The sequence below is a fragment of the Vicugna pacos genome, chromosome 3 (assembly GCF_048564905.1).
Source record: "Vicugna pacos chromosome 3, VicPac4, whole genome shotgun sequence".
In the NCBI taxonomy this organism is placed as follows: Eukaryota; Metazoa; Chordata; class Mammalia; order Artiodactyla; family Camelidae; genus Vicugna; species Vicugna pacos.
The window spans coordinates 5,994,880-6,013,336 of NC_132989.1; the positions used below are offsets into that span (position 1 = coordinate 5,994,880).

Below are 18,457 nucleotides of genomic sequence, written 5' to 3' on the forward strand. Positions count from 1 at the left end.
TGTAAAAAACACATGAAATAAAATCTACCACCTTAGCCACTTTTAAGTGTACATTTCAGTGGTGTTAAGTGTATTCACATTGTTGTACAATCTTCAGAACTTCTCTATTTAACAAAACTGAGGCTAAAACCATTAGATGTCAACTTTCCATTTTCTCGTCCACCACCCCTGGTAACCACCATTCTTCTTTGTGTTTCTGTGAATTTAAATACTTTAGATATCCATGTAAGTGCAATCACACAGTATTTGTCTTTTTGTGACTGGTTTATTTCACTTAGCATAATATCCTGCAAGTTTCATCCCCAAGTTGTAACATGTGACAAGATTTCCTTCCTTTTAAGGCTGAATAATGTTCTGTTGTAGGTATACACCGCCTCTTGATCCATTTATCTATAGGTGGACATTTGAGTTGCTCTTATCTCTTGGCTTTTGTGAATGGTGCTGCTGTGAACCTGGGTGTCCCTTTGAGACTCAGCTTTCAGTTCTTTTGGTTAAATGCCCAGAAGTGGGATTGCTGGATCCTATGGTAGTTCTATGTTTAAGTTTTGGAGGAACCACCATACTGTTTGACATAGTGGTTTCACCATTATGCATTCCCGTCAGCAGTGCACAAGGGTTCCAGTTTCTCCACATCCTTACCAGCATTTGTTATTTTCTGTTTTCGTGATAGTGGTTATCCTAGTGGGCATGTGGTGATACCCCATTATGGTACGGTTTGCATCTCTCTAATGATTTGGGATGTTGAGCATCTTTTCATATCCATATAATGGCCATTTATATATCTTCTTTGCAGAAATGTCTGTTCATATTTTTTGTCCTTTTTTTAAATTGAGTTACTTTTTGTTATTGTGAAGCTATAAGAGTTCTTTATACATTATTGATATTGACTCCTTTTAAGATACGTGTTTTGCAAATATTTTCTCCTTTCCATTTGTTGCCTCTTTACTTTGTTGATTGAATCCTTTGATGAACCTTTAAGTTTGATGTGGTCCTATTTGTCTCTATTTGCTTTTGTTGCTTGTGCTTTTGGTGTCATAGTCAAGAAATCATTGCCAGATTCAATGTCATGAATCTTTTCCCCTATGTTTTCTCCTAAGAGTTCTATAATTCTACCTCTTAATTTTAGGTCTTTGATACATTTTGAGTTAATTTTTGTATACGGTATGAGGTAAGGCTCCAACTTTATCCTTTTACATGGATACCCAGTTTTTCCAACACCATTTTTTAGAGACCATCCTTTCCCTGTCAAGTGTTCTTAGCACTGTTTTTGAAGATTACCTGACTGAATACCTGAGAGTTTATTTCTGGCTCTCTGTTCTGATTCATTGATCCATATGTCTGCATTTATGCCAGTACCACACTCTTTTGATTTCGGTAGCTTTGTAACATGTATTGAAATGAGGAAGTTTAAGTCTTCCAACTTTGTTCTTCTTTTTTAAAATTATTTTGGCCATTTGAGGTTCCTTGGTATTCCGTATTAATTTTTGAATGGATTTTTCTATTTCTGCAAAAAATGCCATTGGGGTTTCGATAGAGATTGCATTGAATCCGTAGGTCATTTTAGGTAGTTTTAACATGTTATCCATATTCAGTCTTCCAGTATATGAGCATAAGATGTCTTTCCATTTTTTTGGTGTTTTTAAAAAATTGTTATCATTAATGTTTATAATTGTCAGTGTACAGCTCTTTCACCTCCTTGGTTAGGATTGTTCCTGAATATTTCATTCTTTTTAATGCTGTAGTAGATGGAGTTGTTTACCTAATTCCCATTTCAGGTTGTTCATTGGTAATGTACAGAAATGCAGCTGATTTTAGTGTGTTGATTTTGATTCCTCCAACTTTGCTGAATTTGCTTATTTGTTCTAACAGATTAAAAAAACTCCTTAGGAATTCCTTACATGTAAGATCGTGTCATCTGCAAACAAGATAATTCATTCCTTCATTCTCAATTTGGATGCCTTTTCTTTCTTTTTCTTGCATAATTGCTCTGGCTGGGACTTCTAGTACTGAGTTGAATAGGATGGCCAGAGTGGCCATCATTGTCTTCATCCTGTGTTTAGAGGAAAAGCTTTCAGTCTTCCACTATTTTATGTGACGTTAGCTGTGATTTTTTTTCATGCATGGCCTTTGTTATGTTGAGATGGTTTCCTTCTCTTCCTAGTTATTAAGTGTTTTTTATCATGAAAGACTGTTGAATCTTGTTAAATACATTTTCTTCATCAATTAATATGAACATATGGTCGATTTCTACCTGATTTTTAATTGGTTGAAGTTTATACGTTGAACTATTCTTGCATTCCAGAAATCCCACTTTGTTGTGATGCATAATCTTTTCAATGTGCTGTTGAATTCAGTTTGCTAGTGTTTTATTGAGGCTTTTTGTATCCATATTCATCAAGGCTGTTGGTCTTTAGTTTTCTTCTAGTGTTTTCCTGGCTCTAGAATCAGGGTAAGTTTGGCTCATTTATCGTATTTTTCAGTTCCACAATTTCTTTTTCAGTTTCTGTCTGTTGATATTTTCATTTTGTGCATGCATTTCCTGATTTTGTTCAGTTGTCTTACTTGTCTTCTCTTTTAGCTCACCGAATACCTTTAAGAAATTGTTTTGAATTCTTCATTAAGAAATTCAGCAATCTGCTTTTCTTTTAGGGTCCATTCTGGAGTTTTACTTTGTTCCTTTGATTGGGCCATGTTTCCTTGTTTCTTTGTCTGCTTTGTGATCTGTTGTTGAGATTTGGCCATTTGAAAAAAAAACTGTCTCCTTACCTGGTCTTTATGGACCAGGTTTGTTCAGAGGAATATCTTCACCAGCCACCCAACTGGAAGTTTGGGACCTCTCCATCCTTTTGTAGTGAGGACTCTTCTCTAGACCTGTGTGTGTGCTTTTAAGTGTCTCCATTTCCATACGCTGCCTGTCCGTCCTTCTTCTCAAGAGCTTGTCATTTCTTGCTCTCCCTGGCATCTGCTTCCTGAATTGCAGACTCTGGAGCTGCTGTACTGTGACACCTGCCTACGTTTTCAGGGTCTCCCAAACTCTGCTGCCATGCCCGGTAGTGCTCCAGGTCTGCAGAGACACAGGTCTGTCCGCCCCGCAACCTCCAGGCAAACCAGAATGTTGGGCACAGAGCTCACTTGTTTCCATCTCAAGGGAGGAGCCCCCATAGGCAGGGTTTCCTCCCAGCTGCACCCGACTGCGCTGAGTTGGGGGAGAAGCGTGAGTACGCAGAATGCCATGAACTTTCCTCCCTTTTTCAATGGAATCCCTGCTTGGTTCTGTATTGGCGTGGGTTTTCCATTGGCCCCTGGCTCCCTGGCTCCCCGCCTCCCTGCCCTCGTTTCCTGAGACAAGAGAATGAGGAAAGGCAGAGGAAAGAAGCAAGAGACTGGTCTTAGGTTGGACGTTTTTATATGATTATTAGGAAATAAAGTGAATAAAGCAAATACTGATAGGGGTGAAACAAAGGGGGAACAGGAAGGGAAGAGTCAATAGGACTTACTTCAGCAGGTGGAAATCTTTAGATAGTTATTAAGAAATGGGATGATTAAAATGGACATTGATGGGATTAAAACAAAGGTTTTAATACAGCCCTGCTAAAGGTTAGGTGGACCAAAGGGACCTCCTGCTGGTCCCCCAACATTTGGGGGTCCCATACAAGTCTGCTCTGTTTACCTCAGTTTCGAGAAATGAAAAGCCAGAAGGCAGAGAATACAATGAGAAACAGCACCAGCGGTCGCCTGGGGCAGTGGGTAGGCACATTAAGTTAATAAGCGACAGAAGGGTGAGGGTCACTTGGCTCAACCCTGGCTGAAAACACCTGGATAGGCCTACTGGCCTGGTTCCCTGCCCAAGCAAGGCTGTGAGATGGGTTCTGGGGTGCCTGGGTTTCCTGGTAAGCCCTCTTTGATGGCTGGGACTGGGTAGTGTCCTCAGCAGTAGGCAGTGCTAGGAAATAATTAGCTTTGCTGCCTGGATGAGGCAGCAGAATAGGTGCTGAGACCAGCACAGCTCATTTGTTTGCACAATGAAATAGCTCGTGAGATGGAGCGACTAGTTTCATGATGCAGGTGGAGAGAGTCATGGGCTGTGCTCTCTGCTCAAGTGCCCCTGTGAGTGGGGCAATGGAGTGGGCTACCCAGCTTCCCGTGTGCTGTTGTTAGGTTCCCTGGCGAGGCAGGTTCACAGCTGCGTTTAGCAGTGAGCAGGGATACAGTTAGGTGCCCAGTCAAGGCAGGGCCAAGATGTCTTTATTGATGATCTGCCTGTGATGCAGGAAAATGGATGTGGGGCGTGAGGAGGGCTGTGTGTCAGGTCTTGGTTGAGCCCCTGGGACGTGCCCTGCCAGGTGTGGGTCCTTGGCTTCACGCAGGAAAGAATTCAAGGGCAAGCTACGGTTGAGTAAAGGTGGATTTCTTTAGAGAGATGCATACTGCATTGGGTGTAAGGCAAGAGAAAGGCAAGGAACGGGGTGTGGGAATTGGGTGCTCAGGTTAAAGTAAAAGTAGGCACACACTTCATCTCCAAAGAGGAGGGTTCAAAAAAGGGCCACTAGGCATGATGGTGTCAGTTTTTATGGGCTCAGGAGCTTCACACGCCTACAGGTGGGACCATTTCAACTGCCCTGGGGAAGCGGCTGGGATTCCCGGGGATGGGGCCACCGCCCATTCTTTGGCCTTTTGCAGTTAGCCTTGGGGCTCTTGTGGCGCCTCCGGGCATGCTATGCTATTTGATCAGGCTGTTACAGTGAGCATATAATGAAGCTCAAGGTCTACTAGGAGTCCAACCTCTTAATCCTCAAGGCCAACTGGGATTTGAATCTTCCACCATTTTGGTGTTAAATTGCTGTCATTCCTTGAGTGGCTGTGCCCTGCCCCCTTCCCTCCTGTCTCACTTGGTTTCTTTAAACCTTACATTGTGGGCACAACGTGACCACCGGCTGGTGATGCGGGCTGGTAAAAGAATCTACCAGAGGCCAAGGAGACTTTAGGAAAATTTAACAGTTATGTTGCTATAGGCAACAGCGGACCGCACAGGCAAGAGGTGCGTGAGCGCCGAGGGGGACCGCGAGTGCTGAGGGTGGCCACGCAGAGTCTTTTATTTGGGGGGCGGGGGCTGTGAGCACCAGGAGTAGGGGGCTGCATGACTGGTTTTAAGATCTGTCAGGGGCCATTCTGAATAACAGGGTTTACAACTCTGATAAGGGCAGGATGTGAGGCCCGGCCACCTAAGGTATTGTGAGATGCATTATTCCTTGGGGCAGTTTAGCTTTGTTAGGTTAAATGTACATCAAGAGAAGCTGTTTGGTAGCTTGCAGAAATGCAGGGATGTGAAGGGTCCCGCAGTGGGGAGGCCGGGTTAAGGTGTCCATAGGCCCCAGGCACACAGAGCGCCCAGGGGCCAGGGTTTTATGACTCTAGAGAGGGCCAGCCGGCTTCACACCTTTAACTGTTTTCAAAACTCCTACTAAGTTGGTTCAGGCAACTTCTGGTGGTTTTTTCAGTGTTTCTGTTGAGGGTGAGAGTTTCCTAGGACTCTTGTTTCGTTGACGTCACTCTTGTTTTTGACTCGTTAAGTTGTTATTATGTGTTCTTAAATTTATATTTGATTTTGGTTTGTTGATGTTGTTTTGGTGTTTTGTTCTTTTTAAAATTTGCCTGATATTGGCCATTTGGTATTTTGGTATTTTTTGGTTATTTGGTATTTTTTATATTAAGTTTTTTTGGGGGGGTCTTTCCGTTTTATTTTTTTTCTTTTTAAACTTTTATTTGGTTCTTATTTTTTTTCTTTATTTTAAAATTTTTCTTTGGTTCCCTTTAACTGTACTTGAAGATTTTCTTTTCAAATTTATTGGTTTTTTTGTTCATATTGTTCCTTGTAATTTATAAAACATACGTATTTTATGTTCTCTTTCTCGTGGTTATGGGATCTGGATCTGTGGGTCTGATTCTCCTGTCCGTTGTTTCTGCTGGTTCCCACTCATGGTGCTTTGTTCCCTTGTTTATTTTGTGACCTTTCTTTCCCCAGCCGCCCCGACCCCTCCACCTCCAGACCAAGTTCATGTCCTTTGGAACTGTTACCAGTAGAGTTCTTTGATGTCTTTGTTGGAATATATTCCTTCTGAGGGATTTTGTTTATCTCCACCTCCCCCCACCCCGGCAGGGGGCACTACCAGTGAATGTCATTTGCAGTTAAAATTTTCACTTGTGGTTGTTGGGATCAATAAGAAATGTGAATTGGCTTATAAACCTTCATGGTTACAGATTCTTGGGAGATTCTTCACTCATGAAGTGGTAAGTTTAAATCAAGCATGTTCACTTTTCTGGCCACTTCTGCACTGGGGTTATTTATCATTCGTCTGCATTTCCGGGGTGCAGCGCTTTGGCAGTGCCTCTATTCAGTCCTCCTCTGTTAGCCCTTTAAGTGGTCCTGTTTCTCATCTCTAGATTACACGTGGCCCTCAGAATCACCTCAGTGTCACCTGGGCTCATGAGAGCTCAGGGTGAAAGCTAGCTAATGAATGAACTCACTTAGTAGGGTTACCTTTTTCTCATTGTTTTATGGGGGATTTTTTATGTGTTCTGGATATTGGTTCTTTGCTGCTTGTCTGCATCGTGAGTAACTTCTGACAGACCGCAGCTTTGGCGTTAGTTTTCTGTGCTTTGTTGTAAGATGTTATATTAGTCATTTATTACTGCACCACAAATTAGAAGCTTAGAAGCTTAAAAACGACAAACATTTTTTAATCTCTGTTCCTGCCAGTTGGGAATCCAAATGTGACTTAGCTGAGTTCCGGTTGGCCTGGGGTCTTTAATGAGGTTGCAGACAAACTGTCAGCAGGGTCTGTGGCCTCATCTGAAAGCTCGACTGGGCGGTTCCCTGTGGGTCAGTGGACTGAGGGCTTAGTCCCCTCTGGCTGTTGGCCAGGGACCTCCCTCAGTTCCTTGCCCTGTGGGCGTTTCCTCAGCTAGCTTAGAAACATTGTAGCTGTCTTCCTTTGGAGTCAGTGAGTGAGAGAGCAAGAGAGACAGTGTGCATAAGGTGGTTCATTTATAGTCTAATCTCAGAAGAGACATCCTATCACTTTTGCCATATTCTACTTGTTGGAATTAAGTCACAAGGTCCAGCCCACTCAAGGGAAGAAAATTATATAAGGGTGTGAATGCTGTGAGGTAGGGATCTTTGGGGACCATCTTGGACGCTGCCTACTACAGATGTGTTGCAAGTTTGATGTGGTTAAAATTATCCATTCTCCTTTAAGCTTCTGCGTTTTCTGTAAGAAAGGTAATCCTATGCTACGGTCATTAATGTACTTAAAAGTTTAAATGTTTTGCTTTTTTGTGATTAGTGCTGAATACGTCTAGGACTTAACTGTCTTAATACAGTAGCTACTGTCCACATATGACTGTTTAAATTAAAACGATTTAAAATTACACAAAATTAAAAATTCACTTTCTCAGTCATACCAGCCAGTGCCTGGCACCCACGTGTGGCTCATGGCTGCCATGCTGGACAGCACTGATAGAAAACATTTCTGTCGCTTTGGCAAGTTCTGTTGGCAGCACTGACATAGGACAGTTTTCAACCAGGAGAGATTTCTCCTCCCACCTTCCCCACCAGAGGGCACCTGGCAATGTCTAGACTGTAGAAACCTTTTTGCTTTACACAGTGAGGGGAGTGGTGGTTCTGTTGGTGTGTATCAAGTAGATGGAGGCCCAGGATCCTGTTAAACATCACGTAATACGTACGACAGGTCCCCTACAATCAAGACTCATCCAGCCCCAAATGCCAGTTCTTTTGACTACGGGAAACTCTGCCGCAGAACGTATTTTGCTGTGTGTCTGTGTAGTGTGAGATGGGGAGCCTCGTTCTTTTCCCTCTGATGAGCCAGCCAGCTGGACACCACTTCCTGTGTGTACTTGTCCATTTCCTTCTGGTTGGTAGTGAACCGGAGACGTTTTTTCCCCTTAAATGGTAGAGTAGATCCCATTGCCTGGCTAATTAAGATATAATTTTTGAAAACTGCCTTCTGTTGTCTTACAGATTTTTAGACCCTGTGAGTAAAGACAGCCTCGTGTTCCCAGTATATCATGGCTTCATCTTCAAGGTAGGAGTCGTATCTGGTGAACGGCTTTCTGCAAGGACAGCTCACTCTTGAGCACATGGGGGTTAAGGGTGCTGAGGCCCCGTGCTGTTGGAAATCTGGGTATAACTTTAGAGTCGGGCCCTCTGCACCAGGAGTTCCAACCAACTGAAGATCGTGTAGTGTTCTCGCATGTATTTATTGAAGAAAGTCCACGTTTAAGTGGATTCAGGCAGTTCAGACTCACGTTATTCAAGGGTCAGCTGTGCTTACGCCTTTGCTTTTGAAAGGCCCAGTCTGTGACACTTGCAGCTCTTGGTCCTGCTGGTCTCCCTAAGCAGCTGGCATCTGTGACGCGCCAAGGAGGGAGAAGAAAGAGGAAGACTGGAGGAAAGACAGGCAGACAAAGGAGAGTGTATGGTGCGGTACGGGTACGGTTGTGTAGATCTGGTTCCGCACTGGATCTGAAAGCGTGATTTACTTTGCTCGTCTGTCAGCGCGGAAGGTGGTTGTCCTTGGGGCTGGCTCAGTTCCTGCGGGCTCTCCCGCTGCAGGGGTTTGAACAGACACGTGTGGAAAGTGTTCGGAGACCTGGGGGTGAGCAGCAGCTCGGATGGCGAGACCAGCAAAGACTGTGTAAAGACTGTGTGCCTGGCAGGCCTGGATCTGCCACTGCAAACCAGGGGAGGCCGTGCGAGGCGGGGAGATGACTGATGCCCTTTGAGAACGTGTCTCAGTTCGAGGTCCGTGGGAAGGAAGGGCTTCTCAGGTTCCTCTCCTTTGAAGTCTGGCCTTCCTTCCTGGCCGGCCTCTGGAGAGCTTGAGGCACACCTCACCTCCCCAGAGGTCAGACCTCTTGCGCCCTAGCCTCCAGCATAGGGGCTGGCGGATTCAGTGCCCTGGAAGTAAGGTTGGAGTGAATTTCTTAACGCAGCCTAAACTCCAGAGTCTAAGGGTAGGTCTGCAGAGAAATAGCCTTCGTGGAAAAGCCTGCATCCTTCATCTGGGGCAGGGCTTTGCTCATGCAGAGGCCAGGGTACTGCTGCCCAGTTTCCCAAGTCTGGTCTGTTCTCATTGCTAGAGTGATGTATCTGACCCCCCCCCACTGCCATGCTTCACCCTCCTCGTGGGTTTCCTGTGATAGCTGAGCAGAACTGGAGGTCCTGATCAAGGCGCCTGGAGCCCTGTGGGGCCTTGACCTTGGACCCGACCACCCCTGTTCTGCTCTCATCCCCTCACTGCATCTGTAGCCTCACTGATCTCACTGTTCACAAACATCACGTCCCTTCAACCACAGGGCCTTGCACATGCTTGCTCTCTCTCTCTTCCCGGGACACGCTGTCTCCAGCTGTCTGCGGGGCTCACTCCTTCACCTCTCCAGGCCGCCTAACCTGTGAGCCTTCCCGCATCACCTGTCTAGCACCCCCCAGCCCTGTTCCTTTGCTGCACTCCCTCTCCCTTCTTCAGAATGGCCCTCATCACTATCTGGTTCCATCCTGCATAGCTGTGTGTTTGGTGATCTGTCATCCGCCTCCTCCGTCTGGAAACAAGTGCTCTGCAGGTCGAGGGTGGAGTGTGCCCACTGCCAGCCCCTCAGCACCTGCTCGTGGTTGGTGCTTCTCAAAGACAAGTATCTCTTGCCATTCATTTGGTTCCCACATGGTCAGGGAGAGGTAGAAGGGGAGGGGTTTCCATGTTTCCAAATCTATTTGGCTTGTGAATTGCAATTAGTATGCAGTAGTGTGTCAGATATTGAGAGAGCCTTGTGAAAATCTGTCTGAATTGGTTTAGCTCCTGAATTTGGGTGGTTGAGTGTTCAAGCAGGGAGAGTTTGAGAATTTGGGAAGTAAGGAAACTTTGCCAAATGAATAAGAGAAAGGGAAGAGATAGATATGGCTAAAGTCTGAAAGTAGAGCAGCTGGGGCCACTGGGTCAGGGGACATCAGGGGACTTCAGTGGCCCAGGTTTCCAATTGCAGGTGATGCCAGTGGCCCTGATTCGTCACTAGAGGGTGTCCTCTATACAGAACATTTTATTTAACAAGGAAAGGGGTTATGAAATACCTCTTTAGAATGCCTCTTGTCATTAAAATACTTTTGCGCTTAAAGTGGTAATCTGTGTTTGTCTGGAAAATTCACTTATCTGGCGCTGTGCCTGGCAGTGCCCGGTCCGAGGTGCCATTGCAGCAGGAGCCCTCGTTGTAAGCAGTGTTTTACTGGGATTTTCTGCTAAAGCACCGGCTTTCCTGCGTGGCCTCTCTTCGTTCTGTTTCCTGTCACTGTAGCAACCTCACTCCTGGGAGAGGTGCTGGCTCAAAGCTCAAGTCCATGAAGTTTTTTTTTTTTTTTTTGCCATTCATTCATTTTAATATAAATTTGTATCCAAATGTTATTTTAATTTTCATTTTTCTGGTTGTTTGTTGGTGATTTTCTGTATTTATTCATATGCTCGTTAGGCACCAAAGCTTCTTTCAAATGTTTACTGTTCAAATCCTTTACTCATCTTTTTTTTTTTAATTTGGTCTCTTGCATTCTTGTGGATTAGCAAGCACCTTTTGAATACTGCAGACTCACCTCTTGAGTGTTAGCCAAGTTAAAGTAAAAAATACTCAATGACACATGTGAAAGATGGCAAAGAAGACCTGATTTTACAGTCTAGGAGAGAGATGGGGCTCAACTCCAAGTATGGCATGGGCAAGTGGGGATTTATAACTATGGAACAGAGTTGGGGGGGTGGTCAGTGGGTGAAAAATTGCTAAGAAGAAATAGGGATAAAGGTGGTTCGGCTAAACCAACCTGAGTGAATTCTTGCTGAAGACAGGCCGGGATGATCAGATATTACTTGGGGGATGGTGGAGGATGAAGAATTTGAGCTATCAGGGGCGAGGTTTCTAGTAAAAGTTTCACAGCAAGATTCTTGTTAAAACTGGATTTTACAAGGAAGTGCATAGATGGGACTAGGAGGAGGTTCAGGAGACTAATGTTGGCTCACACAAAGAATCTCTGTTAGTTATTACAAATACCTGTTCTTACTGAGCATCTATATGCTAGTTACATTTTTTATTTACTGGAAATCCTAAATGTTGATATAAAATTTGTTATCTTTTTGCCTCATGGTTTGTGATTTGGTGCTTTCAAAATAATTAACTTTCCTTTCATTGATTTCTATATTAAAGCAAAATTTGCATATAGTGAAATGAGCAAATGTTAAGTGTAAGACTTGAGTTTTACAAATGTGGATACCCATATAACTGGTACCCAAATCATGATATATATATAATTTTTTCATTATCCCCGAAAGTTTCCATGCCTCTTGTCAGTCAGTCACCTCCAAACACTGTTCTGGTTTCTATTCCCATGTTTGCCATTTTGTAAATGGTCCCGTACAAAAGAATATACTCTTGCATTTATCTTTTACTTAACATTAATGAAGAGATTCATCCACATTGCGTGTACCAAAGTTCATTCTTTTTTTATTGTTTAATGTTCCAGAGTCTATTTATGTGCAAATATACAAGATTATGATTATACATTCTTCTATTCATAGTATTTGAGTTGCTTCTGGTTTTTGGCTATAATGAATCAAGCTACTAAAAATACTCACGTACAAATGCTTTTGTGGATATGTGTTTTGAGTAATTTCCTAGGAGTGGAACTGAAGAAGTTTTTCCCCATTCTCATATGACAAAGCTATTATTCTGACATTTCTTTGACTTTGTTATTTACATCATCAATCCCTGTTAGTATATAGCTTAAATTAGGAATTTTGCTTTTTTCTCTCTCTAAAACTAAGCCACATTTTGCGATTTCATCTACTAGAAGAGCCACTCTTTTCTCTTCGAACTGTAGTTCCTTCTTTATTATATTTAAGTTTCTACGTATAGATGGTTCTGTTTCTTTGTACTCAATTTAAAAAAAAAACATTGGCCTATATCTTTATTGGCAGCATACAGTTTTTATTATTATGACTTTGTAGTATGACTTGGTATCTGGTGTGATGCTATCCTCAATGACATCATAGAGGTTTGACATAAGAAATATAAGACAGAGCAGATTTTTTCCCCCAGTAAGATGGGTTTTAATATAAAGAATTTGGTGCTTACAAAATCATTGGAATGACTGAAGTTGTAGGTTTGAGGCTGGGCCTCTTATAAAGATACTCTCACCCTACAGAACTGACTGAGGGGAGCTCCTCCTGCCCAGGAGGCTTCTAGAAGGACTGTCCAATTAAGGATTCCGCACCCCCTACCAACAATGTCTATGAGGCTGGAGAATGGACACCAGAATGCTTATGTGGAGAAAATTCCTCTCTGTGAGCCTGATTTTCAGAGGAAGAGCCATAAAAAGGCCTCTTCTCACTTTGGGCAGCACCTAATTTGCAGCTTGAATATTGGTGGAAACTGAGTCAGAGGAAGATGGTAATTGCTTTCCTTTCTCTGAAAAGAAGGTAGAATAGATGTTGCATTGCCCATCAACTGTGTCCAGAACATGCTCTCTCCATCACTCTTCGTTTCAAAATTGATTTAGCTCTTTGAGGACTTTTCCCTCCCATACTCATTAAAAATTTAATTTGTTGATTTTATCAGAAGTGCCAGCTTGAATTCTGATTGGGATAACATTGACTACCTAGAGGGCAAACAATGCTATGTTAATGCAAATACACTATTCCAATCAAAAATTGTTTGTAACTGTACTTATTCAACTCTTTAATGTGTTTTAATAAGTTGTAATTTTTGTTTTTTTCTTGCATTCTTTTGTTAGGTTGATTTCGAGATACCATTTAAAACAGCAAATCTATGAAGTGCATTATTGTCTAGCCTGGTATTGTTGAAATGCTACTGACTTTTGTAAGGTCATTTTGTGTCCACCAGCCTTGCTGACTTTCTCATTTATTTTAAAGGTTTGTTAATGTTACTGGGTTTTCTACATAGTTAACACATCAGCTATAAAGTTAAAGATTTTTCTCTTCCTTTTCATTTCTTGCAAAGCCTACTTGTTTCTTATTTCATTTTTATTAACCTTGCTGTATGTTTTTGATATATTGCTTTTATCAAAATAAGGAAGTTCCAACTTACATTTTATGAGGATTTTTATTGTTAATGTGGCTCAATATTATCAAATGGATTTTTTGAAACTATAGAGAAAATCTTGTATTGTTTTCTTAGGTTCTAAGGTGGTAAATTATGTTAATAGACTTTGTATTGATGACCTACCCTGTTTGGTATAAAACCTTATTGATTGTCATGTGCTTTTTGTTGTTGTTTTGATTTACTTTTTATTGAAGTATAGTTGATTTACAATATTATATTAGTTTCAAGTGTACAGGATAGTGAGTCAGTATTTTTATAGATCATGCTCCATTCAAAGTTATTACAAGAAAGTATCTATAATTTCCTGTGCTATCTCCTTGTTGCCTATCTGTTTTATACATGGTAGTTTATCTCTCTTAATCCATACCCTTAACATGTCCCTCCCCCTTTTCTCTCCCTTTTGGTAACCACTAGAATGTTTTCTGTATATGTGAATTGGTTTCTGTTTTGTCTATATATTCATTTGTATTATTTTTTAGATTTCATATATAAGTGGTATCAAATAGTATGACTCTTTCTCTGTCTGACATTTCACTAAACATAATTTTCTCTAGGTTCATCCATCTTGTTGCAAATGGTAGAAATTCACTCTTTTTATGACTGAGTAATATTCCAAGTAATATTCCATTTTATCTAGATCATAGATAGATAGAGTAGATATAGTATAAATACATATATCTCACATCTTCTATATCCTTTCATCTGTTGAGGGCACTCAGGCTGTTTCTATTTCTTCGCTATTGTGAATAGCGATGTTGTATAAACACTGCAATATGTGTGTCTTTTTGAATTAGTGTTTGTATTTTTGGTTTTTTTCCAAATATATACCTAGGAGTGGAATTGCTGGATCATATGTAGTTCTATTTTCAGCTTTTTGAGGCATCTCCACACTGGTTTTCATGGTGGTTGCACCAATTTATGTTTCCACCAACAGTGTATAATGGTTTCCTTTTCTCCACATCCTCTCCAACGTTTGTTATTTGTAGTTTTTTTGATGCAAGCCATTCTGACAGGTGTGAGGTGATATTTCATTGCTGCTTTGATTGGCATTTCTCTACTAATTAGTGATGTCAAGCAACTTTTCATGTGTCTGTTAGCCCTCTGTATGTTTTCTTTGAAAAAAATCTATTCAGAACTTCTGCCCATTTCTTGACGGGTTGTTTGTTTGATATTGAATTGTATGAGCTTTTTATATAGTTTGTGTATTAACCACTTGTCAGCCACGTCATTTGGAAATATTTTCTCCCATTCTGTAGGTTGTCTTTCCATTTTGTCAATGATTTCCTTTGCTGTGCAAAATGTTTAGGTTTAATAAGGTCCATTTTGTTTGCTTTTGCTTTTATTGCTTTTGCCTTTGGAAACTGATCCAAAAAATATTACTATAATTTATGTCAAAGAGTATTCTGTGTATATTCCCTTCTAGGAATTTTTTGGTTATGGATCTTACATGTAGGTATTCAAATATGCAAAAATCAGCCATTATCTCAGTACTCTGGCAAACATACATTTCTAGGCTTAACTTAGTATCTGCTATTTTAATGACAGAATATTGATAATCTATTAATTCAGTCAACAAATCTTTGTATATCACCAATGTCTGATGTTACCTGAATTCTGCTTGATTTAAAAAAATCTTTCACTTCATGTACAGTAGAATTTAATGCCCAGTTATGTTCAGTAATATTAATGACATCAAACTCTAACTAGGTTCCTACTAAGGTAAGAAGTTTATGCTCCTACTTTTTTTAAACTTTAAAATACAAACATCCCTTAGAAGGTTAAATCTGTGAATCATTAATAACCTCAAGGACAATTACTTTAGTAGATTCTTTCTTCATTGACCAATTTAGGAAAATGAAATCATGAGAAAACTGGACTCTAGGAAGGCAGAAAAAGAACAGAAGACGGGGACGCTGAAATTAAATTTTACCTGATTTTACAATCTATCCTACTAATAATCATTACATCAAAATCTGACCACTTTTGAGTATTATCCAGAAATCTCTATAACAGAATATATTCTGTAAAAGAAAAGGGTCCCTTCCTCTGCAAATCTGATTTACTTTGTATTTAACAAATTCTATTCTCTGCTTAGTGGTCCTACATGTCAATATCTAACAATGTTTCTTTAACTGTAAACACCAACACTGAGGAAATGACTTCTCCGAATAAAGCCAGTAAACAAGTGTGGAGCTCATAGTCTGAGATATTTCATATGCAGCCCTATGTAGAAACAGGACAACAGACCAATGCTGGGGATTTGATGACAGCGGAAAAAGACCAAAGTAATGCTATGCTTGTTGTACAACAGGTGTAGTGAAAGAATTGATTAACTGAATTATGAGCCTGGCTCTATTGCTAACTATTGCATAACCACAGTGTAATCACATTGTCACCCTGGTCACAACATCATCATTCAGTCTGTGTTTGATTCTCATAAGAATGATTTTAATTTATGGGAAAACCCTAAGAGTAATATGTACAACAAAAATTTCTTTTCTTTCTTTAAATTTTTCTTTTTTTATTTATTTTGTTGAGGGGAGGTAATTAGGTTTATTCATTTACTTTTATTTTTGGAGGAGGTACTGGGGATTGAAACCAGGACCTTGCGCATGCTAAGAAAGTGCTCTATCACTTGAGCTATCCACTCCCCCCAGAATTTCTTGAATAGTGGTGAAGATTACATTGCCCTATATGTACATGGATGGCAAGACAGCAGGGTTTGGAGGACCTTGGTCTGGCTCAGAGGACCAGGGTCGATAGTCCTAGTACTGCACATGGATGTTCATAAGCTGCTGATGCTACTTGGGCTCAATGGAGAGTCTGCACCCTCCCATTATTAAGGTCTTTCTACCTTTTTGTCCCCACCTACCTCTTCTGGTGACTCAGGAAACTTGCATTCCCAATTTTGATCAATTACAGCCTTGGAACTTTCCTGATTATTAAAAATGACACACTGAGATCAAAGATCACACTACAGACATTTTGCCCCATCATCAGCCTGGCCCCTGTGGTCAATTTCCAAATTGCATTCTGTAACTACGACTGCCAATTTCAAAGGAAAAGAGAAGTTTGACAAAATGGAAAGGCAGGCTTGGTTTTCATGGCAAGGAAAGCTAGAAATGGAGATGAAAATATTTGGAGGGAGGTAACAGTCTCTTTCTTTATGTTTTCCTTTAGTTGCCTGAAAGACAATCAAAAGCAGCTCGGGAAGGAGAATCCAGATGTGAAAAGTAAATGGTAAGAACACAGCATATCAGAGCATTTCCCTCTCCCAAAGATTAACTTCCAGAATCTCTGTCCCAAGAGAGCTAACACCTTATGTTAGACCTCTTAGAACCACAATGATCCAATTCTTTGGTGATTGCTTCTAAGACCTTCGCAGAATGTTGGATGGGGACTCAACCTAAACATGAAAGATGGGGTATTAGTGGGTATACATATTTTGTTTTTTAATAGCTATATAAAGCAAATGCATGAATGTATAGCCGAAATAAAAGATGTTTGGTTTTGGTTGGCTATTTGTAATGGCCACACTTTTAGCATATTCTTTATGCTTAGCCAGAATAGTCTTTGGGAAATACATGTCTAATTATGACTTTCCCTTAAGACTCTTCAATGGTTCTCTCTTACATCAGAATAAAATCCAAATTCTTCACCTGAGGCTTCAATGAGGATTGACTCCTGTGTACCTCTCAAATCTCCTATCTCACCCTGCAGACTCACCCATTATCTCCCAGGGAGTCACACTCTTCAAGCCACCAATCATTTTCACCTCAGGACCCTGGTACATACAGCTCTGTTAGGGCTCATGGTTTTTGTTTTCCTTGCTTGTGCTTGATATCATCTCTTCTGGAGATGCTGGCTCTTGTGATTACTCTGAAAAATCTCCCTGACTAGACTATGTGGTAATGCTTTTTCCACACCTGGTGGATTTCCTGCACTGCCCACCTCACCTCCCCCACTTATATAGGCCATGCCTTTATCTTAACTTGTAACTTTACATATATATGTGTATATATATATACACACACACATACACACACACACACACATACATACATACATATAATTTATTTATTAATAGACTTTATTTTTTGAGCAGCTTCAGGTTCACAGCAGAATTGAGCAGAAAATAGAGTTGGCACATAGCCCTCCCCACCCACACACATATACTCCTCTACCCTCAGCATCCCTCATCAGTGTGGCATATTTGGTACAACTGATGAACCAACATGGGCACACATTATTATCAGCCAGAGTCCATAGTTTACATTAAGGTTCACTCTTGATGTTGTACATTCTATGGATTTTGACAAATGCATGACATGTAGCCACCACTATAGTATCATATAAAATACTTTCATTGCCCTAAAAATCTCTTGTGCTCCATCTATTTACTCCTCCCTTGTAACTTTATATTTGTTAATTTAGCTTTTCATAGTCCATCTTCCTCTACAGGCCATGTGTTTGTCAAAGCACTAACCACCGTTTGACTTACAAGTGCCTATCTGTTGCCCAACCCTCACAAGACACTCAATGGAAAAAAGGGAAAAAAAAAAAGTAGTGAAAAAAACAATCTATACCTGGACAGCGGTATCTTGCCTTGGCTTCGATGAACAGAAAAACACCCTGACTTGTTTATCGGTCATGGGCTTTTCATATCTTTGCACCCAACCTCTTTCCTAATCATTCCATTTCAAGGTCTGGGTTTCTACCTCTGAGATGGCCCCTCCTGCAGCTACAAAGCAGAAAAGGATGAGGGATTGAGAGGAAGGCCTAGGTGTTTGCTGGTGATGTGAAACAATGTTTGCAGGAACCAGTCATTTCCTACATCTTTCATATCTGCTTTCTCTGCACAAAGGAAAAAGTAGAAACGCTAGAGGGACTATGCCTGCCCTGTGACTCTTTGCAACTCTCCTTTACATTTTGTGGTTGGAAAGGAGATAGCAAGTATCTGGTAATGTTATAGAATCAAGTTTCTGATTCTTATCTGCAGTGTTTTCCCCACGGATGTTCTGGGATTCATTATTTATTCTTGAAGTTCAGAAGGCATTACGTATCAATGTTCCATAGGATTTGTGCATTTTTCCCTATAAAATCAATATTCAGCTTCAAGTCTTTAAGTTTTATTTTTATATATTTGAACACTTTTGTTTTATTTGTTTTGTTCTCACCTCCAGAAATAACAACTATGTTTATTAGGCCTTCTTTTTTCATAATTAACGACTTGACCTCCTCATTTTATACCATTTAATTTTCCAGTGTGCTTTACATGCTACTGCTTTGT

General features: G+C 40.9%; 2 protein-coding genes across 14 annotated transcripts in view; one reads left to right on the top strand and one right to left on the bottom strand.

The window, feature by feature from the left end:
• Positions 1 to 18,457, bottom strand: part of LOC140690923 (adhesion G protein-coupled receptor B1-like) — a 124,389-nt gene that overhangs the window by 88,811 nt on the left and 17,121 nt on the right. The gene's annotated exons all lie outside the window — the stretch shown is intronic.
• Positions 1 to 18,457, top strand: part of LOC140690903 (germinal center-associated signaling and motility-like protein) — a 42,782-nt gene that overhangs the window by 14,450 nt on the left and 9,875 nt on the right. For 4 of the 7 annotated variants that reach the window (XM_072953116.1, XM_072953092.1, XM_072953108.1 and 1 more), the window contains 2 exons: positions 8,039 to 8,102; positions 16,348 to 16,407. In XM_072953116.1, coding sequence (XP_072809217.1) covers positions 8,086 to 8,102; positions 16,348 to 16,407 — 77 coding nt within the window. In that variant the 5' untranslated portion in view covers positions 8,039 to 8,085. Of the gene's footprint in view, positions 1 to 8,038; positions 8,103 to 12,159; positions 12,496 to 16,347; positions 16,408 to 18,457 lie in introns of those variants that run through there. The other 3 variants (XM_072953088.1, XM_072953082.1, XR_012066267.1) reach the window with 2 other exon arrangements.